The 26824-nt window shown below is 41.0% G+C and overlaps 1 protein-coding gene across 1 annotated transcript; it reads left to right on the top strand.

The window, feature by feature from the left end:
• Window positions 1-10846: 10846 nt before the first annotated feature.
• On the top strand, window positions 10847-25536 carry LOC111584136 (scavenger receptor cysteine-rich type 1 protein M160-like). Its single transcript, XM_035958674.2, has 11 exons — window positions 10847-10990; window positions 12009-12284; window positions 16645-16938; window positions 17023-17304; window positions 19038-19331; window positions 19407-19703; window positions 20524-20817; window positions 22657-22974; window positions 23711-24031; window positions 24923-25013; window positions 25129-25536. The coding sequence occupies exons 1-11, from the start codon at window positions 10945-10947 to the stop codon at window positions 25184-25186; spliced, it is 2571 nt and encodes an 856-aa protein (XP_035814567.2). The 5' UTR covers window positions 10847-10944; the 3' UTR covers window positions 25187-25536.
• Window positions 25537-26824: the final 1288 nt, after the last annotated feature.

The following is a 26824-nucleotide window of genomic DNA, read 5'->3' as shown; positions in this document are numbered from 1 at the left end:
TTGTCTTCAGTGTAAGCTGTGATGATGCCCTCAGAAACTTGTACACATTCCTGCAGACAACAGTGTATAGTATTGATGTTGACATCACAAAAGAGAGTCCAAAGGTGAAGGAATGAAGGGCCAAGTTCTTGAACATGAGTTAAAACCCTTGTTATTTATCAATGTATACATGCGACATTTGTAGATAATTGCACAGTGTACCTAGTGTAATTATTCAACACATTTTTTTTTTTTGCGTCTGTTATATTTTGTCAAAAAAGCTAAGTCTACAGCATTTGTGTTGGCACTATAAAAGACAGCCTACTGGCAAAGAGTATGGAAGCAAATCAGACTTATCAGATTCTGAATTTTAAAAGCTGCTGAATTTCTTACTTTGAATTTTTTTTGCATCAAAATTACGTATGTGAATTTTTTATGCCTGAATTTAGCTCATCAAAATTCTAAAAACCAGTTAAAAATTCACTGTCTTCAAGATTCACCATCAAAAAATTCAATGTTCAAAATTCGCCATCAAAAAATTCAATGTTCAAAATTCGCTGTCAAAAAATTCGCTGTTCACATCCGGGGGACTCAGGCGTAAACAAATTTACTGACTGATTTACTGATTATCAGTATTTTATTTTTTACTGATTTACGGTAATAAATACATTTAAAAATGGCGCTACTTTGGCTCTGAACCTTTATCTACCTGTGGTCGCTCTGTCTTCTGGAGTGATTTGATTGGTTATACGTCACGAATAAAACTCCTTTAACTTAACATCTGTAAACAAAACAAAAACGTATCAAAAAAGTTTTCTGTTAGAGTTTGTGTTCTTCTAAGTTTAACTCCAAGATTTTAAATACTTTCATTTACTGCAAATGAATATCTACTCCAAATGTCTCTCTAATAATCATTATCAGCCTTAAAAACCCACAAAACACCCCTCTATACTGGACCACACTTAGTACAGTCCGGTTCCCCCTTCTATAAATCTGCTTGGAATCTTCCACTTCCTGTTTGTCAAAGTGGCCTTCTACCTGGACAGGTTTTGTTGCAGCTCATGCAACAAACATTTTGGGTAACTGCACTTTAATATGGATGGATGACACTGAATTAGAGTCTGTTTTAATGAGACTGAGTTAAGATGTGCAGCTCTGTCATTAAATAGGAAATTATTTCTCAGAATTCACAGAGAAAAGTCTGAAATGTTTGCTAGGTTAGCGTCCCACATGTTCTTTGGCTCAGCTAAAGCTAACTCTCTCCAACTTCTGGATCTCTTGAGTTGCTTATTGTTAAATTATCTTGCTAAAGGTGCTGAAGCTCAGAAAGTCTGAGATGTTTGTTCAAAATAAGCTCATTCTCAAGTCTGATCTGAACTGTCCTCTTTTGTTTGAACTTTCCCTAAACTTAGGAGTTAATGACAGAGCAGCACATCCAGACTCAGTCTCATTTATGTAGAGATTAAACTTCAGTGTCATTCATTGATGTTAAAGTGCAGTTTTTCAAATGTTTGTTGCACATGCTCCCGACCAAACCAGTCCAGGTGGAAGACGATGTGAAGAGAAAGCTCCAGAGGATGAATATCACACATTTACGTTGGAAATAAATGTCCTTTAATTAGACATTGTCATGCAAAAGTTGGATTTCCCTTTAATGATGTTCAAATCTTTGTTGAGTGTTTTGTTGATGTTGGTTTCTAAATGTTTTTTGACACTCGGCCCCAAAGATTAAAACCTTCTACGGCTCACAAGCTGCAACAATTCACACATTATCAACTATCTTTCTAACTAAACTAAGATAAAAAGTGAAAAACTGCCTGATTCCTGTATCATGAATGTAAATCTTTTTGGTTTTAATGACAGTAAACTGAATATATTTGGGTTTGACATTTTATAAAGCACAAGAAGAAATGAATTAGTGGAGAAAACAATCAACAGATTAATGGACAAAGAAAATGTGTTTTCCAACATATATGACTGAATTACTCCAACATTACAAGATACATACAATTTTAATTCAATTTTATTTATATAAGGCCAATTACAGGTCAAATTGTCTCAAGACACTTTATTTTTATATTTTCTGTCACATTTAAAATATGACAAAGTAAGAAATTTAAACCTCTTGACTAATCCAATTTATTATTTGGTTTTTAAGAGACTAATGGACAATTAAAATAAGTTTCTCCACTAAAACTAATAAACATGAGGTCAAATAGAAGGAACAGTTTTAAAAACTGCAGTCCCACGACGACAAGAATAAAGTTTGTCAACAAAAACTAAATCTGCTGGTGGATTCCGATAAAGTCCTAATAAATGATAATAAAGTGTGATACTAAAGGTTTGTGGTGCTAAAAATGTCCCAAGTAAAGATATGAAGTTGAACATCTGGATGGAGGTTGATGAAAAATTGACCTCCCTTCATTTCTCTGGAGCGACTCCATGGATTTTATGGATGGTGGTTAAAGACCTGCTCTTCTAGTCATCTTCCTTCTAGTCGCTGTAAAAAGTCAGTCCATCCTGGCCGACTTCAACACCTCTTCATGACAACTTGTTCTGCCTTGGACCTCGTGGAAACTCCAGAAACTCGGGAAAACCTGTGGAGACTCGAAGAACTCGTGGAGACTCGAAGAACTCGTCGGGCGGGGGAAGGTGTGGTGGGTGGTGGGGGGAGGTGGGGGAGTAGAGGGGGGAGGCCGCCACCCACCTCCCCGCCTACTCTCCGCCCTGACTCCACCCAGACTCCGCCTTGGCTCCACCCATGTGGTCACTTGAGGAACTACGATGCCAAAGGGACGACGAATTTATTTCTTTGTATCTGATCTGTAGCTCAGTGAGTTAAGGATTTGCCTATGGAGCTGCAGGTCGCTGGTTCAAGACCAGACCCTTCTTAAATTTTCATTAAAATCCTGACAAAGACAAAGAAAGAAAATTGCCAGTGGTGGGTCTTGAACCTGCGACCTTCCAGTCTGTAGTCTGTCTTCTTATCCCCTGAGCTACTCGCTCAGATACTAATTCTTCTTTTTTTTGCGCATTTATCATCTATTTTTTGTGGTTTTCGGGTTTTTTTTTAAACTCGAGTCTCGACTCGACCGTTTTTCTCAGGAGGTTGGACTTCAGCCTTTGTGCTGGAGGGTGGAACCCTCAGTTCCAAGACTTTCCAAAGCCTCCACACCTCCCGAGTCCTCAGGACCTGAGCTTTCACACAGTCTGAGGGCTGAAATTTTCTAAGTCCCACAGTAGTTCTCCGTTAGATTGAACTTTCAGACAGCCCAAGGACTGATATCTTCTAAGTTCCTGAGTAGTTCTCTGTTAGTTTGAACCTTCAGACAGTCTGAGGACTGAAGTTTTAAAAGTTTCTCAGTACTTCTCTGTTAGTTTGAACTTTCTGGTAAACAGAAGCCTTAAAACTTGTGACCATGAGTCTTCATTTCACATTTAGATCATCCATCTGAGTTCTTCTCAGACCTTCACCTGTGGGTTTTTTAGAAATCCTCAACAAACTTTGATTCTCTTCACTGAACAGTAAAGTTTGTGGAGATCAGAAGGTAACATTAGTTTGATAAATGCCTTCAACTACTAGTAGACTTTATCTGGAAAGCAGTTTTCTGAAATGAGTTCTTTGTAAATCTGTCCACAATCAAACCAAGAACATAGAAAGAGGAAATGTTTCAAGAAACAACTTGATGTTTTCATTTCAGACTAGAAAACGCTTTAAGATCTTTTTCTGTTTTTGCTCTTTTTGATCGTTTTGTTTCTTCTGTTTAATTTGATCTTCTAAAGTCTAACTGGTGTCTTTGTAAATGTTTTGTCTTTAGTTTGATTCTTCTTAAATGTTTAGTTTTGCTCTTTTCTCACCTTTTATCTTTTCTAATGTCTGATTTGATTTCTAAATGTTTTGTCTTTTTAATGTTTAATTGTTTTTTCAAAAGTTTTATCGGCTTGTTTGAAAAATTTCCTTTTCTTTCCCCGTGTTTAATGTTTCGATTAAATCTTTAAGGCTTTTCTTTTTAAATGTTTTACCACCTTTTAACGGTTAATTTTCTTTTTAAATGCTTCATTGTATTTTCTGTTTAATTCATATTTAAAGTTTTGTTGTCTTTAAGATTTAATTTTCCAATTAAACATTTAATTTTTAATTCAATATTTTGTATTTTTAAAGGTTTAATAATCTAATTTAATGTTTTGCATTTTAAAAAATGTGTAATATTCTTGTTCAATTTTATTTTTTAAATGTTTAATTATCTAAAATATTTAATCTTCAATGTTTCATATTTTTGTTTAATAAATTTTGTTTAATTTCATAATAATTTTGTATCTTCTGTTTATTTAATTATTGTGTTTAATATAATTTAATTGTATTTAATGTTTAATTTTCTTTTAAAAAGTTTTGTTGTATTAAATGTTTTTTCCTTTGATTTAATTGCTTTTTTAAAATGTAGTGTATTTCTTTAATCTTTTTTTTCTGTCAAGATTTTAACCTCAACCTTAGAAATGAAACAAACCCTTAAATCACAATGAAAATACTTCTGTTGTCACAATCATGAGTTAGTCAATTATTCAGTTTATCAATTGAGCTTTATTTGTTTAGCACCTTTTACACAGATGACAAAACTGTGAAAAAAGAGAAAAAACTATGCTAAAACTATGATTAAAACTCAAAAACATAAAAAAAAAAAAAGATTTAACATCATAATAAAATGTGTTGTGTCCAGGGGATGGATGGAGTTTATTGAAGTCTTTTTGGGCTCACATGGGAAATCATTTAAAATATAAACTTGATATTCAGTCTAAAGAAACTGCAGAGCGACAGAAGAACCAACAATATCTCCTGTTTTCTCCTTTAATGAGTCGACTCTTCTTGTGCTTTCAGACCAAAGAACTACAGACTCTTCACAACCTGCTCAAACTCTTGGTACAGGACCTCACCACACGGGTCAAGAAGGTTTCCTTCTCCTCATTTCTACTCTGAAGCTCACCTTCTCCTGCTCAAACTGCTGACAAATGTTTCTGCTGCTCTAAAGTCTGCTCTCCAGAACTTCCTAAAAACTCTCAAAGTCTCTTCTGCTGCAGGTTGCTTTGTAGAACTGTTCCAGAAAACCTCACTAAACCACATGGAGGGGCCTCAAGATAGTCGTCCAAATGAAACCGTACAAAAACCAAACTAGCACAACCCAAACACTAAAGTCTCCTGCAGCCTACCAGAGAAGCTCTGAGAACAGAGAATCAGGACAGGAACTCTTACCTTCTGGACAACCAACGCTGGTTCACAAACAAGAATACAGAATGTGTCTGACCAAAAACCTCTGAAGACTCACTACAGCCAAGATAAAGACACAACTCAGCTGCAGCAAATCCACTAATCACTGCACACATTAGCACCATGTGCTGACTGTGGCTAAAGAACCACATTTACCAAGACAACTATCCAGTACAAAGCCCTAAAACACACCAAGAAACACATTAAAGATGATTTTACTGCTGGAAGCTGCAAGCCAACACCTAAAGAACAAACTAAAGCAATGGAGCCAAACCCAGTTCACTGGTGAAGAGAAACAGAGGAAATGTTTGTCTGCAGCCACATAAAGCAGGAAGATACTGAGCTGCTCAGGTGTTCCTGATAACACCAAGCAGCCACCTGGACAGCCAATAGGAACACAGCTTCCTGGACAGCCAATAGGAACACAGCTTCCTGGACAGCCAATAGGAACACAGCTTCCTGGAAGTCCAGAGGGCTGGCTTAGTCAAGGAAATTTAGTTTAAAGTTGAAGCAGAAAGTTAACAAAGAAAGTTGAAAACCACCTTCTGATACCTGAAATCTCTGATGTGTGATGCTGGTGTGACCACAGTGCACACGTCTGATGTTGCTCACAGTGGTCCAAGGAACTACTCAGGGAGTTTGTGTGTTTGCTCACACTCAGGAAAAATTACAGGGAACATTGCTCTCCAGCATTGAGAGTGTTTTAGGAATTCATTCATTGTGTTGTGAACTTTGAAGGAGCAGAAACTTTACAGCTGCCAAAGATATGAGCTCCAATTCTGGATGTTTTAGGAAATGAAGTTCATCAAATGAACACTTGATTTTTGCTGATAACTCTCATTAAATTACTGAAGAAATCTAACATAAAAACCTGTGAACTCTCAGGCAGCTTTTGTTAAAGTTTGTCTATAATTCTATCATCATGTTCTGAAACCAGGGGCCTCATTTATAAAGCTTGCGTACGCACAAAACGGGGCTAGAAAGTTACGTACGCCACTTCCAAAGCAAAGGTTGTGATTTATAAAAATAAACTTGGCGTGAGAATTTGCGCACCGCTGCGCCAAAATTGATGCTTGCTTACGGACATTTTGCAGACAGAGGGAACAGCAGTGCCAGACGGTGAGGTGGTGAATTGAAGCCAGATTGATCCCAAACCTTTATTGTCATCACATATTACACTTGTACAGCCGGGGTGTTATGCAGCGTTTGCAAAAAGACTGAAAGTACGTTTCATTTTTTTTTAAAACACGATCTTTAATAGAGGCGGCAATGTCAGACAGGACCTCACACATGTTGTTCATTACTGTATTTGCTGGAGCTCATCCCGCACTTCATTTATGGCACCGATGGTGTCCCTTTGTGATTGTAGGACTCTGTCTGTCAGGATCCGACCACTTCTGGGTGTGCCATGGTCTCAGGATGTAGTTGTACTGGGGACAGCCAGGCTTCATCCACGCTGACAGGACACGCTGTGGTCAGAACCTCCTCGTCAGCCAGCGTTTCCAACTCTAGAGTGACTGAGGACAAAAAGCATAAGTTCACTGCCTTTTTACAAGTCCATTTAAATATTTAATAAACAGATAAAACTGTATTTTACCGGTCTCCTCTGTGGGCTCTGCCAAATTGGTGTCTCCTTCCTTCTCTGACATGATTCCACACCCGCTGGCCGTCCTGAGGATGGATGCTATCCTGCTGTCCAGAGGTGTGGGCTCAGGTTTGCCTCTACCTCCACCTGTAGCAGACACGCTTTGGTGATGGCATGTCACTCTCTTCTTGGCCTCCACCTTCAAATCAGACCACTTCTTTTTCACCTCTGCCACAGTTCTCTCTGTGGAACTCACACTGTTGACAGAGGTGACAACATGCTGCCACTCAGTGCCTTTTCTTTTGTTAGTGATGCCACTACTATGACCACCAAACAAAATACTCTTCCTGGCCTCCATCTCATCCACAAGCACCTCTATCTCGGTCTCCGAAAAATTTCCTTTTCTTTTTTCTGCCATGACTGAGCGTAAAATGCCGTGGATCAGCAGCTTGTTTATATGCAAATACATTCATGAGTTACTTTGCATTGACCATTCATGGTAAAATGTGGGTGTGTCGTGGGCGGGATGTGAGGTGGATCCACCTACGCAATCTTCCAGCTGGAGTGTGATTTATAAATGGGAAATTGCGTGCAGTTGTGCGTACGCACAGTTTTATAAATCAGAATATTTTTTGGCGTACACCTATTTCAGGTTTTCGGCGTAGTCAAACTTTTAGTGTGGATCCTACGCAATGTTTTATAAATGAGGCCCCAGGTCTCTGCAGAAGTTCCTTCCATCAGATACTTGTTTCTATTTAAGGCCTCAGGTTTGAACGTACAGCAGAGGATTAGAAAGGAGTGATTTTAATATTTAAATCAGTCCAGTAAATGTTTGGAGTAAAAATGATCAAAATTTTGATTTAGATAGATTTGTGTCAAATAATATTGTAGAGTCTCACTTAAATATATCCAAATGAGTTCAGTGTATTTACATTTTATAGAATATTTGATTTCTTAATCTTAATACTGTAGAGTCTGACCCTAAATATTATAATAATGATGTAAATCTAAATAATACATAATATTGTAGTGCAGAGTCATAAACTTTAATCAGCTAAACTTACATAATAAATATCACTGTACAATCTTAACCTGAACATTCATATTATTGAGGTAAATTTACATAAATCATGATATTCTAGAGTCTTAACTGGAATATGTCTAACATGAATCTTTTTGTATTGTGCTGATAAACAACAATAACCCGACTTTCAGATAATATCTATTCACTGTGTATTGGGTAGTACAGAAGTATTAGTACAGAATATTATTTCTTGTTTTATGTGTGATAATTGGCAGTAAACATTTTAAGAAGTGGAAATTGACAGGGTTGTAATAGTGCTGTTCTTGCACAATATTTGTCACTTAATTGCCCTCAGGATGCTGTCGAGCTACCAGTTTTACAGAACAGGCAGATGTTGCAGCTAATGATGTTGTAATTCACATAAACAAGGAAACAAGTCCATCATAATTTGAATGTTAACAGTCCAAAATGAAAAGGTCATATACAACTTTCCTATTGGGTTAAAGAGCCAAAAAAAACCATGAAAAATACTTTGTAAAAGCGAGAGGTTGGTAGCAGCTTTAAAACTTACACCCCCCCCCCCCCCCCCCCCCAAAATATCTGTTGTACCCCCCTGTGCCCCCCCCCACTAAAATTGATCTGGATCCGCCCCTGTCTGACATGAAAGCTAGGATCTTTCTGCAGTTACTGTCCTCAATGAGCAGCAGGTGGCGCTGTGAGCTCCTCCCCTTCCCAAAGCACAGGGGGTCAGTCTAGTGACCTGCAGCATCCCACTGTCTGATTAGAGGAGACCCACATCACTCCATGTCCAGACAGCAGATGAATCAAAGTCTCTGCAGATCCCGTCCTGCTTACAGAGCGGGATGGAAATGAAAATGTTTCTTCACTGTCACACTAAAATAAATCACTGCATTTAGCCTCTAGTTCAGAAACATATTTTGGGTATTTTAAACTCACTTTTTGTCTCTCCCACAATGTTGATTACAATTACATGCAAACGGGAAATTATGCAAATTAGGCGATGACATCATTTAGCGACTTCTAGTGACTTTTAGGACAGCCAATAGCTACTTTCCTTACTGAGGAGTTGGCAACACTGGTCAAAACATAAACGATGCCTCTTTCCCATCGTTGTAAGGTAGACAATGTGCTACAAGCCCAGTTTTATCAACAGTAGCTGTCTTTCAAGCTGCACGAATACCATTGGTGTCTATGGAGTGAACAGGGACCGTGTGCAAACTGCAAAACTGCTGCAACAGCAAAGAGAGACACAAATATTCAATAGCTTCTCTCTGATACACTGTAGTGTCACCAGAATCACTGCAGCCTTCAACTGGCTCCTGTTGACACCAATGTTATTTCTGCAGCTTGAAAGACAGCTACTGTTGATAAAACTAGGCTTGTAGCACATTGTCTACCTTACAGCGATGGAAAAGAGGCATCGTTTATAATGAGTTATTGATGGTGGAATTCTGAATCTGTGAATATCTTTCTGATTTTACTGAACTGTGGCCCCAAGTAGCCGTGGTGGGCGTCCTTTATTTTCATTTCTGAAAGGTGGCAACCCTACTGCTCTGTGACTTAACTGCATTTTCGGGCGCATAAATCACACTTCCACCCATTTGTGCGTTTATAAAATTGTTACTCAACTACCCAGCTGCAGAACGTGCTGTCTGTATGACCTCATTACTGTGCTAGCGCGGCTAGCGCTGTATTAGCGCGGCTAACGCTGTGCTAGCGTTGTATTAGCGCGGCTAACGCTGTGCTAGCGCTGTGCTAGCGTTGTATTAGCGCGGCTAACGCTGTGCTAGCGCTGTGCTAGCGTTGTATTAGCGCGGCTAACGCTGTGCTAGCGCTGTATTAACGCGGCTAACGCTGTGCTAGCGCAGCTAACGGCATGCATTACAGCTTACTGACTCTGACAAAAACAAACCACATACAGGACAAAAAGGATTAATACACTCACTGAAGCGCCGTCGTTCATGCTGGTAGCTGTGGTTGACCCCGGTCTTGTGAGGTGAACCGTCTACGTCACACGACCGGAGGAGCGCCACGTGATTGGCTGGGCATTGGTTCGATTTTGGCCAGGATTGATTGTTTACGCCTGAGTCCCCCAGATGTGAACAGCGAATTTTTTGACAGCGAATTTTTTAACATTTAATTTTTTGATGGCGATTTTTGAACACTGAATTTTTTGATGGTGAATTTTGAACATTGAATTTTTTTGATGGCGAATTTTGAAGACATCGAATTTTTTTGATGGCGAATTTTGAAGGCATTGAATTTTTAACTGGTTTTTAGAATTTTGATGAGCTAAATTCAGGCATAAAAAATTCACATACGTAATTTTGATGCAAAAAAATTCAAAGTAAGAAATTCAGCAGCTTTTAAAATTCAGAATCTGATGAGTCTGATTTGCTTCCATAAAAGAGCCTCATTTATAAAAGAAAGCAGAGCCAAGTTTTTGAACAATGTACACATTTGTAGATCCTTGCATGATGTTGCATCATGTTGTCTAACGCAGCCACTCCTTTAGAAACACAGAAAAGATTTTTCCACAAATATTTCATGATAATATTTTAAGATTGTGTCAAATTTTAAGGGTGTCCGAAAACTTTTTTCCACCGCTGTATGTTCTACGCAACTCTACGGAAAAATGATTGAATAAAAATATGAATTTACATATTCTCAGTTTAAAAAAAGAGGACAAAAATCTGTATTTCTATAAACATTAATGTAATTTGGAAATTACACATTTACAAATAAGATTTTTTTTACAGATAAATAAAAAAACATACAATATTTATTTTTTACAAATAGTAATCAGTTTAAAAAATAATGATTTTACAGATATTTGCATCATTTTTTTTTTACAGTTTTAAAATATTCTGCCAGATTTTCTGCCAGATTTCACTCTTTAAGTAGTTATTATTTTTTTTAAATCATTTTTTCCTGAAATGAAAACCTTCAGTGTTTGTGGTTTCTGCAGGATCTTTGCTGTAAAATGTTTCTTTAAAGCAGCAGCAGGAGGCTGAACCCACTCTGCTCTGATAAAGACGTTAAAGAAGGAAATAAGTTCATTCTGCAGCCGCCGACATGGACCTCAGAGCTCTGATGCTGTTTCTGGGTTTCTGCAGCTCAGGTAGGACCTTATTTACTGACGGACACGTTTACACTTTATTCTCCAAGCTCTGAACTGATGCATCCACCACAAATACTCAAGTGAACACAGAATACAGAATGAAAACCTCACTGGTGTGTTCAAGGCTGCAGCTTTGGTAGGAAATCTGAGCATCAAACAGTTAATTTCACGTATTCTGGGTCATTTTTCTGCATCTATTTGTTCATTTTCTGCACCAATTTATCCTGGACATGTCTTTATTTAAGAAAAAACAACACATGGTTGCAGGTTTTGTAGGAAATATGACCATCAAACTATTAATTTAATGCATTGTGGGTCATTTTTCTGCACCAATTTGTTCATTGTCCGCAGCAATTTGCTGTTAAAATGTCTTTGTTTATTAAAAACCAACACATGGCTGCAAGTTTTGTCGGAATTTGAGCATCAAATAATTAATTTCCTGCATTCTGGGTCACTTTTTCACCAATTTCTTTATTTTCTGCACTAGTTTATCCTGGAAATGTCTTTATTTATGAAAAAACACTAAAAATAACAGAAAATTTAGTTTATTTGCAATAAGAAGATCAGGAAACAATAATCCTCCTTCTCCTCCTCCTTCTTCTCCTCCTCCTCCTCGCGCTTCTCCTCCTCCTTCTTCTCCTCCTCCTCCTTCTCCTCCTCCTCCTCGTGCTTCTCCTCCATCAGCGCCTCCTGCTGGACACCATCAGTCCTCCAACATTAAACCTCCTCACTTCACTTTTCTCATCAAATATTCGTCATTTATTCTATTTTATGTCACATTTCCTGAAATTAAAAGTCTTCTGTGTTTAACTTCCATCTTAAATCATCACATTTACAGTTTTTAAAGTTATTTCATGCTTCTCACCCAGTATTTAAATTAGCAGTAAATGTAAATTTGTCATTATTTGAAATAAAAGTTTGTATTTTAGGGTTGATCGCTGCTATTTTACGGATTTTCATTGTTTTGTTAAATTCCTGGGAGTCTTATTTTGAAACCCTCCACTTCCTGTCCTATTAGTGAGTCCTGCTGAGGTCCGGCTGGTTGGAGGTTCAAGTCCCTGTTCTGGCAGACTGGAGCAGCAGCGTCAGTCGGACTGGGAACCAGTGAGGGACCAGAACTGGGACTGGAACCTGACAGCAGCAGATCAGGTCTGCAGGAGGATCAGCTGTGGTTCTGTGGTTTCACTCAGGAGAACTCTGGACCAGGAACCTCCAACAGACGTGGTCACCAAATATGACTTCAGAGCTGAAGTAACTCTGGTGTCTTCCTTCAGAGTGGAGATCACCTGCTCAGGTGAGAGAAACAATAAATAACAACAATAATAATCATAATAATCATAATAATAATAATAATATGAATACTACTACTAAATAATAATTACCGCTACTATTACTACTACTACATAATACTTCTACTACTACTTCTACTACTAAATACTACTACTACTACTAAATAATACCACTAAATAATACCAGTACTACTACTACAACTACATAATATTACTTCTGCTACTACTAAATACTACTACATACTACTACTGCTACATACTACGATTACTACTACTAAATAATACTACTAATGAGAAATATCTATGAAGTAATGATATTCTTTGCTAATTTACGTACAGGAAAAATAATGTAATTTTCCAATCAAATGTTTTAAAGGAATAAATGAACATTTATATAAATACTGATTTTTGATGTGGATGTTTTTTTTTTGCAGTTTTCCCTGTATTTTCTTTTTTCTTTTGTTTTTCCTTTTTTTCTTTTTACAGTCAACATGTGAATTAACCCTATAAAGCCGTTTGTATCATATATGATACATGAGGTTCTGAGACCTCCATCTCATCAACGTGATAAATAGTTTCCTTAAAATCCCTTTGTATGTAACCTGATACGTGTTTTCTGCCTCTTTGTGGATAATAATTCCACTACTGGCAGTTGAAGTCGTATTTTGCCCTTTTCAGAAATGGCTACTCTCATGCAATCATCCATGCATGTTTTTTAGGAAAATCATTGCTAATTTTCAAGAAGTATAGGTAAAAATAACATCTGAATTGTTACACATTTTTAAAAATAAATACTTTCTGCCTTGAATGAATGCATATCTACTAAGTAATTCATTGTTTATATTTCAATTAACTTGTGTTAAAATGTCCGTATCATATTTGATACTCCAGGATTATAATGTACCTTTTTTCCTGTATTGTCATGTACTATTTTTGTAATGTAATCTACATTATTCCTATGAAAATACAAACACATACTACTTTAATTACTTAGTTAATTAATGAATGAAATACCACATTTAAATGCATTCTGAGTATTTTTACAATAACAATTCCTCTGAAATCATAATCGCTATACAATATTGTGTCAGTGGGGGGTTGGAGATGTGACGACCCTCCACCTGGACACCAGGTGTGCCTGTTCAGGAGTTGATTGAGCCACACCTGGGATCTAGTGGCTCAAACTGCATCAAACCTCCCTCACATCCAGCGTCTGTCTCTCTCTCTGACAAGAGTTGCTTCCTTCCGGAGCTCCAGAAGCCTGGTTTTGGTTTGTAGTCTTCAGTGGACCTTGCTGGCTTGGTTTGCATTATAATAAAACCTTTCTTTTAGTCACCACCCTGTTGTTGTCTCCCTGTTTTTGTTGCAGCTTCAGAGCCGAGTTCTAACAAATGGGGGCTCGTCCATACTCTAGTAAACCAGTTAAATGTCTGTGGTTTGCTGGTGTTTCATGAGGAGCTGCATGTTCTGGTTGTTTGGAGAAAGTGTGTGTGGTGAGTGTTTTTCTGGAATTGGTAGACAGCTCTTGGAACTTTGTTTATTTGCTCAGAGGAAGTTTGTCACCAAGTTGTGGTGCCAAGTGTGTGTTTCTCTGAGTTCTGTTGTTTCTGGTGAAGCTTCTCTGAGCAGCTCGACCTTAACATTTGAGCAGCAGGAGAGGTTGCTGTTGTTACAGGTCGAGCTAAAAAGACTGGAGCTGGAGGAGCGCAGACTGACCCTGAGTTCTGCTCAGGTTGTGGGTCAGACTCCTGGGGGTTCATCTGGTCCTCCACATTCATTTGATGTGTCCACTAGTCTGCGTTTGGTTCCCCAGTTTAGTGAAAGTGATCCTGACATGTTCTTTTCTCTGTTTGAGAGAGAGTCTGAGACCAGAGGCTGGTCTGACACTGAGAGGACGTTACTCCTGCAGTGTGTTCTCACAGGTAAAGCTCAGGAGGCGTACTGTTCTCTCAGTGTAGCAGACAGTAAGATCTATGCTTCGGTCAAAGCTGCTATTCTTAAAACATACGAGTTAGTACCTGAAGCGTACAGACAGAGGTTCAGATTCTGGGAAAAGTCTGGTTGCCAGACTCACATGGAGTTTGCCAGGGAGCTGACTACTCATTTCAATCGGTGGTGTTCTTCACTGAATGTTCATACATTTGATGCTCTGTGTGATTTAGTGATCCTGGAGCAGTTTAACGACTCAGTTCCTCCACAGATTGCCGTATACATTAACGAACATAAGGTGAAGACAGCAGAGGAAGCAGCGACCCTCGCAGACGATTATGTGCTGACACATCGGGGTGATTATGACTATCATGCTCAGGAATTGGGTAAAAGTAGAACAGATAGGTCTGTGAGGAGTCAGGCACAGGAGGATCAGAAGAACATGTCACTACTGTAGAGGTAGGGGACACTGGAAGGCTGAGTGTCCGTTAAAGAGTAACCCTGAAGGTGGGCAGGTGGAGCCTGTGGTGCTCGCTGCTCCTGGCAGGAGGTTAACCAGTGTTCTCTCTCCTGGTGTCACTTCTCCCACAGTTAAGGGGAAAACTGCAGTGAACTACAGTAGATTGCAATCTGATTTTGTACCCTTTTTGTCTGATGGTTTTGTGTCACTGGTAGGTAGTGATTGTAAGACACCAGTTAAAATCTTGAGAGATACTGGAGAAAGCCGTTCATACATTGTGAGTTCTGTGCTGCCGTTCTCTCAGTTCACTGCTACTGGTGATAAGGTTCTGATGAAAGGAATGGGTTTGGGGGTGCTGCCTGTTCCAGCTCATAAACTGTGGCTCGACTGTGGTTTGGTTCAGGGTGAGGTGACCATGGGGGGGCGACCGGCTCTACCAGTCCAGGGGGTGCAGGTTATTCTGGGGCATGACTTGGCTGGTAGCTGTGTGTGGGCTGATGGTCCACCTGAACCTGTGGTAACATCTCCTTCTGTTGCAGAGATGTTCCCTGTGAGTGCAGCTGCTCGGTCCATGTGCGGTAGAGAGGCAGAATCAGGCCCCAAGCAACATGGTACTAAGGATGGTGGGTCCTTCACTGTGGTGATACCCGACTCTCTTTTGGCAGTTTCTCACAGTGACCTGGCAGCAGAACAACGAGCTGATCCTTCCCTCAGTGCGATGTTTGATTCTGTGCTCTTGGATGGGGAGAGTTGTGTACAGGGTTATCTAGTACTCAACAATCTGTTGACAAGGAAGAGGGTGCCAAATGGGAAAGGTTTCATTGGTGATCCTGTTTTTCAGATTGTTGTGCCTTCAGTGTTCCGTGGGGAGATACTGAGGACATCTTATGACCAGTATGGACATCTAGGGGTGCGTAAGATGTATTGTCACATCCGAAAGCACTTCTTTTGGCCTGGTATGAAGAGAGATGTCTCTCTGTATGTTAGGGCTAAGAGTAGTCAGTGCTCCCCTCTGCAGAGTAAAAAGAAGGGCTCATATGACCATAAAGCTGCAGTTCATCAGTTTGTCAGTCTGTTTAAACCTAGGACCAGCAGCATCAGTCCCGTGAAGGGGTGGAAAGGGGTGCAGACTGCACGAACTGGTAAATGAATGCTGGCCACAGTCGTGTTTTTGTTTTTACAGTTCAGCTGTCCAGAGCCCTGTCTGGTGAAATGTGCTTAGTGGATCCAGTGCTTAGACCTCCGAGGCCCTGTCTGTTCCTGCCAACCCTAACACTCTTAAAGCGCTTCTCCCGTCACCAGGGGTTGCTGGGTGTAGGATTGGAAAGGTGGGTTGCCTGGAGGGGGGCTCTGCGCAGGATGGCCTGGACATTGTGTGCCTGAAGTTATGGGACCTGCAGATAGTGTTTTGGTGACCATTTATCACAGCAAGAGATTGTGTTGTGTGCTGTTGATGTGTGCTGAGACTCCCAGTTAAGCTTTACCGATATTGATATTGGCCGAGATTGAAAAAAGTCCATATATCGGCCCAAAATATCGGCCGGCTTATATATCGGTCTACCTCTACTGATAAAACCTGGGTCATGTCAGACCCACCAGCACCTGCTCAGTAAAGCATATATGATATAACATGGAGCAGTCCTGAAGGAGAATTTCTCCCCCGGAGAGATAACCACAGTTCATGACATGGAGAATGAATGAGGGTCACTTTTGACCCTGTATCGGGGTCAAAGGATTAAAATGTCAGAAAATGGTTTTAAAAAAAAAAAAAAAAAAAAAAAAGTGTTGATCAGTGTTTCCTCAAATGTCACAGCAGGAAAAACTGTAAAGTATGAATAAATTATTCTAAAAATGTTCAGTAAAAACTGTTGAAATGCTGTAATTTTTTTACAGTGTGAATCAGCACCGACAGGAATGTTGTAATGATGTAGTTTCTCCAAATATTGAACCTTCTGATCTTCTATCTCCTCCTGCAGACTCTGTGAGGCTGGAGAATGAGACTCACCTGTGTTCAGGTAGACTGCAGGTGAAGTGGAACCAGGTGTGGTCCTCAGTGTGTTCAGATGGATTTGACCTGCAGGATGCTGAGGTGGTCTGCAGGGAGCTCGGCTGTGGTTCTCCTTCAGGGTTTGAGGGGAAACTCTATGGAGAAGCTCCAGAGTGGAACACAGAGTTCCTGTGTGGAGGCCATGAGTCTGGTCTGCTGCACTGTGACCACTCAGATAGAGACACCTGCTCACCTGGCACCACCATCACACTCACCTGCTCAGGTAGGTGGAAACATCTCCAGCAGCACAGTTTAAACTTAAAAGCCTGGTTGTGTTTGTTTACCCTGCGCTGCTGTTTCCACCCAGATCCAGGTAGAGTCCGGTTGGTTGAAGGATCCGGCCGGTGTGACGGCACTCTGGAGCTGAGAAACTGGGGTGAATGGAGACCAGTGGACGAGCCATATGGGGACCTGAGGTCTGCCAGCATGGTGTGCGATGAGCTGGACTGTGGATCTCCAGTTTCAACCAGGAGAAGAGAGACGAGTTCAGTAGACACCTGGGGATTTGAATTTGACTGCTTGGCCTCTCTGATTAATTGTTTCACAAAACATGAAACCTCCTCTAGCATCATAGAGCTCACCTGCTCAGGTAAAACCATCAAGAGTCAACTTTACAGTGTTTTTGTAAAATGTGTATCCAGTGAAATATAACAGGGAAAACAGTTTTCAGTGTATTTGAATCGGTGTAGACCGGTCGTGGGTTGTGGAACCAGACGTGGAGCCTCACTGGTGGGGAAGGAACCTGAGCTGGTGCAGGAGGTGGAACGGTACCGGCTTGATATAGTTGGGTTCACCTCCACTCACAGTCTGGAACCAGACTCCTGGAGAGAGGTTGGACTCTCTTCACATTGTTGGAGTTCTACCTGGAGAACCAGAGGGTCGACTCTCTGCAACTGGATGTTGAGGAGGGAAAACTGATTGTTGTTGGTATTGATACCTGAACAGCAGCTCAGAATACTCGACCTTCTAGGAGTCTCTGAGTGGTTCCTGGAAGGGGTTCTGCCTGGGGACTCCAAAGTTCTTCTGGAGAACTTCAACCTCTCATGTCGGTAATGATGGAGACATTTTGAGGAGGGTGATGGGAGGAACTTCCTGATCTTGACCTCAGTGGGGTTCTGTTATTGGACTTCTGTGCTAGTTATGGATTGGCCAAAACACACCATGTTTGAGCATAAGATGACTCATAAGTGTACCTTGTACCAGAGCACCTGAGAACAAAGGGTGATGATCGACTCTGTAGTCGTGTCATCAGAACTGCAGCCGAATGTCTCAGACACTTGGATGAAGAGAGGAGCAGAGCTGTCAGTGATGGTGGGGAAGACGTCCAGACAGACCTGGTAAACCCAAACCTGTAGTGAACTGGGAATGTCTGGTGGAGGCCCTGGTCCAGGGGGTTTTCAACTCCCACCTCCAGAAGAGTTTCTCCTGCATCCTGGGTCAAGTTTAGGACAAGGAGTCTGAGTAGTCCATGTTCAAAGCCTCCATTGTAGAAACAGCTGTTAGGAGCTGTGGCCAGAAGGCCACTGGTGCCTGTTGTGGTTCCAACCTAAAAACCTGCTGGTGGACACCAACGGTGAAGGAGGCCACCAGGCTGAAGGAGGAGGATTTTTGAGCCTGAATGTCTTAGGGGTCTCATGAAAAACAGCAGACAGGTACCTGGATGTTGGACTCCACCAGGGCTGTCCCTTGTCTCGGATCCTGTTTGTGGTGTTCATGAACTGGATCTCAAGGCCCAGCTGGGGTGAGGAGGGTGTCCGGTTTGGGGACCTCAGGATCACGTCTCTGCTTTATGCAGATGATGTGGTTCTGTTGGCTTCATCAGACCTTCAGCAGCACTGGAGCAGTTTGCAGCTGAACGTGAAGCAACTGAGATGTGATTCAGCTCCTCCAAGTCTTACATCATGGTTCTCAGCTGGAAACTGGTGGATTGTTTCCTCCAGGTTGGGGGGAGGTGCTGCCCCAAGTGAAGGACTTCAAGTATCTGTAAAACCTTTTTTTTTTTTTTTTTTTTAACATCCAGTGACCCAACTTTCTAAATGTCTAGAAAACTCTTCTTCCTGCATTTTCACTAAACACCTAAACAATCAACATGTAGATGAATACTTTTATTTTGTGACTTTATGAGCTTTTATTTGTTTTTTTAACAAACAGGGAAAATAATATAATTCAAAAAAATAGATATCACAGATAAAAAGTGTTAAAATGCTGTAATTTGTATCGTGTGAGTCAGCACTGAGCACTGATGTTATGGAGCAGAATCAGCCAGTTTGGATGCAATTTGTCCAAATATTGAACCTTCTGATCTTCTATCTCCTCCTGCAGACTCTGTGAGGCTGGAGAACAGGTTTCACCTGTGTTCAGGTAGACTGCAGGTGAAATGGAACCAGGTGTGGTCCTCAGTGTGTTCAGATGGATTTGACCTGCAGGATGCTGAGGTGGTCTGCAGGGAGCTCGGCTGTGGTTCTCCTTCAGGGTTTGAGGGGGAACTGTATGGAGAAGCTCCAGAGTGGAACACAGAGTTCCTGTGTGGAGGCCATGAGTCTGGTCTGCTGCACTGTGACCACTCAGATAGAGACACCTGCTCACCTGGCACCACCATCACACTCACCTGCTCAGGTAAAGCTGCAGCCTTGATTTCAGTATTTTCTTCTTTTTCAAGTCACTTTCTGTAATCAGTCCCTTTCTGTCCAGACCCTGATGATGTTCGGTTGGTGGGAGGAGCTAGCCGTTGTGCTGGTAGACTGGAGATGAAACATGATGGAGTCTGGAGAGCAATGAAAATCCAAAACCCTGACTGGAACCTGAACGTGGCGGCTGTGATCTGTGGACGGCTGAACTGTGGTCCTGCAGTCTCAGCAGTAAACAGACCTAAATATCCACAGGAAGACGCTTGGTGGATCTATCCCTACTGCCGTTTTTCTGCTCTGAAGGAATGTGTGACAGTGAATCATCAACAGATCTCTGACAGCTTGGAAGTCACCTGCTCAGGTAACACCAATAATCACACCAGCAGTAGATTACATTAGACATAAATGTCAGGTTCCACAGGGATCCTGAGTGAACAGAACTTTTCAGGTCCAGACTCTAATCCTCAGTTGGACTGAGGTCTGGACTCTGACTCGGCCTCCAGAACTTCCTCCTTGTTGTCTCTAAACCATTTCTGAGTATCTTTGACTGTTTGCTTCGACTCATCGTCTGGATGGAAAATAAATCTTCTCCAAGTCTCAGTTCTGTTCAGACTGCATCAGGTTCCTCCAGGATTTCTCTAGACTTTGCTGCATTCATTTACCCTCTGCCTTTACAAGCCTTCCAGGAGCTGCTGCTGAGGAACATCATGATGCTGCCACCACCGTGCTTCACATCATGATGCTGCCACCACCGTGCTTCACATCATGATGCTGCCACCACCATGCTTCACATCATGATGCTGCCACCACCATGCTTCACATCATGATGCTGCCACCACCGTGCTTCACATCATGATGCTGCCACCACCGTGCTTCACATCATGATGCTGCCACCACCATGCTTCACATCATGATGCTGCCACCACCGTGCTTCACATCATGATGCTGCCACCACCGTGCTTCACATCATGATGCTGCCACCACCGTGCTTCACATCATGATGCTGCCACCACCGTGCTTCACGTCATGATGCTGCCACCACTGTGCTTCATGTCATGATGCTGCCACCACCATGCTTCACATCATGATGCTATCATAGGTGTCTTTGTGGAGCAGAATCAGTAGTTTGGATGTAATTTCTCCAAATATTGAACCTTCTGATCTTCTATCTCCTCCTGCAGACTCTGTGAGGCTGATGGGCGGGACTCACCTGTGTTCAGGTAGACTGCAGGTGAAGTGGAACCAGGTGTGGTCCTCAGTGTGTTCAGATGGATTTGACCTGCAGGATGCTGAGGTGGTCTGCAGGGAGCTCGGCTGTGGTTCTCCTTCAGGGTTTAAGGGGAAACTCTATGGAGAAGCTCCAGAGTGGAACACAGAGTTCCTGTGTGGAGGCCATGAGTCTGGTCTGCTGCACTGTGACCACTCAGATAGAGACACCTGCTCACCTGGCACCACCATCACACTCACCTGCTCAGGTAAAGCTGCAGCTGGAATCACTCCCAGATAGCAGGTAACGTTCCCACAGCGTTGGAGAACATTATCCACAAGTGCTCATGATTTTATGAAGAAAAAATTCATCAGATGTTCAGAGAATGTTCTCTGAAAATTCAGAGTGATGTTCCTGTAAAGGAACAAAAAATCTGAATGCAACATTCAGAGGATGTTGTCAGAAACTCAGATCAGGTTCTCAAATCAATATTCAAAACGTTTTAGAGATGTTCTCCAGGCCTCAGATGATGTTCATAAAACGTTCCCGTAATGTGATAATATTAAAGGAGGAAGATTTAGCTTGTATGTTGAGGGAACGTTCTTCTTTGAAACGCTGATGATAACAAATAGATGTTTTCAATGAAACATTCAGAAAATGTTTTTAAGGTGTTACCACCTCAGACGACAGAACGTTCTTTCAAAGATGTGTTACGGCTGTGGCCGTATTGTGTAATGCAGTTTTCCTGTGTTTTGTATTTTGGAATTGTTTTGTTGTCTGGGAGTGGGTGTGCTGTGTTTGTGTGGATCTTTGTCTCATCCTTGTTTTCTGTGTGAGTTGTCTGTTCGTCCTGTTAGTTGTAGTGTGTGGTCTGTCTGTGTGTAGGTCTTTGTTCTGTCCAGGAGGTGTTATTGGTGGCAAGGCAGACGATGCTGGTTGGCTGTTCATCTTTTAAAATCTCGGCGGCCTGCAGTGATGGACGAGCCACTCTGACAGCAGCACCCTTTTGCGACTCCAAACTTTTGAATTGACGCCTGTGTTCTTTGTTAGATTAGGCTAGCTTTGGTTTTGTTGTTAGATTTAGTTAGGTTTCTTTTTCTGGTAATTGTGTTTTCGATTGGATAAGTTTTTTTGTTTGAGTGCTAAAATGCCTCTTTAGTTTGAATCCAGTTTTTTTGTTGTTGTTTGGATATATAGCCCATGGAGTGGCCTGTTTTATTTTAAAATATTGTAAATACATTTTTTTTGTAATTTTCTTAGATTCTGTTAATTGTTTTGGGGACTGAGAAAATATTCCACCTTTTTTCAAAAAACAAATATTATGCTACGCACCTTCCCCCTAGACGGGTGTGTAACAAGATGTTTCCACAAAGGTGGAACATTCTGTCCGCAAAGACTGTCTGTTCTTTCAGGTGTTGATATCAGGATACAGGAACGTTTTCTGAAGATGTTCTGAAGAGGGAACATATTCTAGATTCTGTAAAAACAATGGTTCTCGGTGCAACATCCAGTTTGGAGAATGTTCAGTCTAACAATGTTTTCAATGAAACACTCAGAAAGTGTTTTTAAGACGTTATCAACACCTCAGATGACAGAACGTTCTTTCAAAGATGTTGCATTCAAGTTGGAACATTCTGGCTGCAATGTTCTGAAGATGTTGTTGAGGGAACATATTCTAGAATCTGTACAACATTTCCACAACGTTACATGAAAACAAAGGAAGAACATTCTTGGTGCAACCTTCAGTGTGGAGAACGTTCAGTCTCACGATGTTCTCACCAAGACATCTTTAGTTCTTCTCTGGTGTTTTTTTTGGGGGGGGGCCTTTTGTTTGCTTTATTAGGTAGGTATAGTTGAGAGGCAAACAGGAAAGTATGGAGAGGAGTCGGGGTCAGACATGCAGTAAAGGGCCATGAGCTGGAACTGGACCCAGGCTGCTCCGTTGGGACTATAGTCCCTGGTCATTGGTCGCCTGCTCAACCAGTTGAGCTACCTGGGCCATCCTGTTTCTTCTACTTTGTAGAAGAACATTTTGGGAACTGAGAGAAAATGTTCTGCAGAACACATCAGTAGAACCTTCTCAGAGCTGCCTCCTGTCTCCTCTCAGCTCCAGACCATGTGAGGCTGGTGGGAAACAGCAGCACCTGTGCAGGTGAGCTGCAGATGAAGGTCCAGGGAGAGTGGAGGCCCGTGGTGGACGAGGACTGGTACCTGAACCAGAACTGGACATCAGCAGCAGCAGCAGCAGTGTGTTCTCACCTCGGATGTGGTTCTGTCGTGACTACAGATTTAGAGGGCTTAGGATCAGTGAGACCCGTGTGGTTTATCAGGTCCTCCTGCTTCCAGTCGGCTGTTTCTCTCCAGGACTGTCTGGTTCCGTCCGATGAGGCCAAAAACTCCCTGAGTCTGCAGGTGATCTGCTCAGGTAACAACAGCTTCAGGTGTTTCCTCTGAAACATGAACTAAGGAGCACAAATTCTGCTTCTTGGTTCCTTCTTTACCTCAGTTTGCAGCTGCAGTAGCCAGAAAGATCCACCATGTAGACAGTATTTATTCAGAGACCATCATGAGTTATTTTTTTAGTGTTTTACTAGAAATTATCTTTAACAAAACTGTGAAAATCTGTAAAATAACAGTTAAAAAAAAAAACATTTTATCAGAGTTTTTGTTCCACAAACAGTAAATATCTGCAACAAAACATTATGTCAGGTTATTAAAATACAGTAAAAAAATCTAAATTTAAAATGTAAAAATAAAAAAAATGTGATTTAAAGTCCAATTTTGCAAAAGATTGTGATTTTAAAGATAAAACATGTAATTTAACTAAACTGTGAAAATTTGAAAAATAACGGTTAAAAATGACAAATTTTCAGTCCTTATTTTTTTCTTTCAAATGATGGCAAATAGCTGTAAAATACAGATTGTTTTTCAGGTTTATGGTCAAAAGCTGTTCATAAAAATACAGATTTTTAATGTGGACTTTTTTTTTAGTTATTTTCTGTAATTTAAACTGTGAAACAATTTGAAGAATGAATTAGTGTTCATAAAAATGTACTTTTTCAGTGAGATATCGTGTAATTTAAACAAGTCATTATTCAACAGATAACAGTAAAAACAGCTGATTTTTTACAGTGTAGATTATGTAACCTCTGTGTTTCCAGATCTGCTGGTTCAACCAAACATCTCCGTGTCTCCGTCCCATGATGAAGTCCAGCAGCAGAAGGTTAAGGTCCTCATGGGCTCCAACTTCAGCATCATCTGCTCCACCAGGCCTCAGTATCCAGGAGGTTCCTTCCAGCTCGTCTTCACCTCCTCCAGCACAACGTTCAACTACGTCCTTCCAACTGTCACACATTGGGCCGTTTTCCTGTTTCCTGCTGCAGAAGACCTCCACAGAGGGACGTACACCTGTATTTACCACCTCAACGTTTTCTCCTATAACTTCTCCTCCACCAGCCAGTCCATCTATCTCATCCCCTCAGGTAGCTTCAGAGTCCAGGAGGGGAATAGAAGTTCTACTTTCTACTCAGACAGACCTCCTCAGGCTTATTGGTGTCTGAATTCCAGTACAAAGACAGACACTGTGGTGATTTTATTCATGCAAAGGCCAAACCTGGACTGCGTTTTCTAAAAATCTACACTTCTGTTCTTCTTTTATCAGCAGTTTGTGAAATAAATCTGATTTAGAAAGTTCACAAAGTTCAATTTTAGTAACTTTAGCTGTCGATGTAGCCTCCTTGTGCAACAACAAACTGCTCCCAGCGCTCCTGCTACACTTTGAATGTGACTGTGACACACTCCATACATGCAGCTTTATTTAGTCCACCTTTACTCCCTTGAAATAATTTGTTTTAGCAGCTTTTTAACAGCTTTTAATAAAAAAAAACTTTTCTGTTCAGAGTAGCTTCCTAGTGCAGCGATAAACGTAAAGAAGGTGGACTAAATCAAGCTAAAGTCAAGCTAACAGACTGTGTCACGGTCATATTCAAAGTGTAGCAGGAGCGCTGGGAGCAGTTTATCGCTGCACCAGGAGGCTACTTAGACAGCTAAAGTAGATTCATTTAAGGATGTGTTTTATATTGAAAACTGTCTGTATTGGACTAAACAAGCTAACTCGTGTGAGTGTGTCATGGCTACGTTTGAAGTGTAGCAGGAGCACTGGGAGCAGTTTGTTGTTGCACAAGGAGGCTGCTAACATTGAAGTTTGTGAACTTTCTGAATCCTATTTATTTCACAAAGACAGGAACCAAAACTGAAGCAACTTATCACGTTTAACTGCAATAATAATGTGTTTAATAATAAAATAATGTCAATAATAATGTGTTTAATAATAAAATAATGTCAGTAATAATGTGTTTTCTTCTGTTTTTCAGCTCCTCTGATGGATTTGATCATCAGACTTGTCGTCCACCTGCTGGTGATGGTTCTTCTCATCACTGTCACCTGCTTCTACTCTGGAAAACTGTACGTATAATAAATGTTTAATATAAAAAGAAAACACTGTATGTATAATATGTTTAATATAAAAGAAAAGCTATTTTAGTCTTTATCAGACTTGTTTTCTGTCTTATCTTTCCAGCTCTGTAGAAACCAGAAGCAGAAATGAAGAAACAAACGTCCTCACTGACCTCCAGTGATCCACGATTTACCAAGAAAAATCCAGAAAGTTATCTGTCTGGTTTTGTACATAAAATAAACTTTCATCCAGAAGTGAAACAGCAACAACTTCTACAGAAAACAACAATATTTCAGCTGATTTAAATACAGGAAAAAATACTGTCAGGTTGTAAAAATACTGATTTTTAATGTGGACGTTATTTACAGTTTTGGCTTTTTTATGGCCTACGTGTAAATTAATACCATTTTTCAGTTATTTTAATAGATATTATCTGTAACAAAACTAACAACAAAACTTAACAAAACTTACAAAATCTGTCAAATGAGAGTTGAAAAAACATAAATTTTAGTCCTTCATTGGTAATTTTTCTTAAAAATGGCATCAAATGTTTGTAATTTCTAAAATTAATTAAAATAAAATTAGTTTAATTTTACAGTCAAATATGAACGTTATTTACATTTTTCACTAATTTTGTAAACTTTTTTTTACAGTTAACATGTAAATTATGACCATTTTTTCAGTGATTTTCAAAGATATTATCTGTAATTGAACAAAAATGTGAAAATCTGGAAAATAGCAGTTAAAAAACATTATTAAAAAAGAACTTTTCAGTCTTTAATACACATATTTTTTCTTATAAATGGCAGCAAATGTAATGATGATAATAATAATACATTTTATTTAAAGCGCCTTTCAAGGAACTCAAGGACACTTTACAGAGGCATAAAAATCAACAGCAGTAATTGAAACTATACAATAAAAAATATCAATAACAAGAATAAAAGACCAACAAAGAGGTGTGGCACAGTGAGGTCAGGGTGTGAGGGAGTCTGCAGTCCTGAACAGGTGAGTTTTCATGTTGGATTTTAAAACTGGGAGGGTGTCACAGTTCCTGATATCTGGGGGAAGTGAGTTCCAGAGCTGGGAAGCAGAGCGGCTGAAGGCTCTGGAGGGGACGGTGAGGTGGATGGAGGAGGATCCGAGGGAACGGGATGGAGGAGGAGGATCTGAGGGAACGGGGTGGAGGAGGAGGATCTGAGGGAACGGGATGGAGGAGGAGGATCCGAGGGAACGGGGTGGAGGAGGATCTGAGGGAACGGGATGGTGGAGGAGGATCTGAGGGAACGGGATGGAGGAGGATCCGAGGGAACGGGATGGAGGAGGAGGATCTGAGGGAACGGGATGGAGGAGGAGGATCCGAGGGAACGGGATGGAGGAGGAGGATCTGAGGGAACGGGATGGAGGAGGGAACGGGATGGAGGAGGAGGATCTGAGGGAACGGGGTGGTGGAGGAGGATCTGAGGGAACGGGATGGAGGAGGAGGATCTGAGGGAACGGGATGGAGGAGGATCCGAGGGAACGGGATGGAGGAGGAGGATCCGAGGGAACGGGGTGGAGGAGGATCTGAGGGAACGGGATGGAGGAGGAGGATCTGAGGGAACGGGATGGAGGAGGATCCGAGGGAACGGGATGGAGGAGGAGGATCCGAGGGAACGGGATGGAGTGTTGACAGAGATGAGGTTGGAGCGGTATGAAGGAGTCAGATGATGGATGGACTTGAAGGTGAACAGAAGGATTTTGAATTGAATTCTTTGCTTGATTGGGAGCCAGTGGAGTTCTAGCAGGATGGGGGTGATGCGGTGGTAGGAGGGGGTTT

This window comes from Amphiprion ocellaris, chromosome 7, assembly GCF_022539595.1.
Source record: "Amphiprion ocellaris isolate individual 3 ecotype Okinawa chromosome 7, ASM2253959v1, whole genome shotgun sequence".
Taxonomy (NCBI): Eukaryota; Metazoa; Chordata; class Actinopteri; family Pomacentridae; genus Amphiprion; species Amphiprion ocellaris.
This window is presented reverse-complemented; position numbering and strand designations above follow the sequence as displayed.

Excerpts from the sequence above, each read along its gene's own strand:
- LOC111584136 (XM_035958674.2), top strand. The coding sequence starts at position 10,945 with ATGGACCTCAGAGCTCTGATGCTGTTTCTGGGTTTCTGCAGCTCAG. Across the intron at positions 19,704-20,523 it reads CTTGGAAGTCACCTGCTCAG|ACTCTGTGAGGCTGATGGGC; the intron begins GTAACACCAATA and ends CTCCTCCTGCAG. Across the intron at positions 22,975-23,710 it reads TCTGCAGGTGATCTGCTCAG|ATCTGCTGGTTCAACCAAAC; the intron begins GTAACAACAGCT and ends CTGTGTTTCCAG.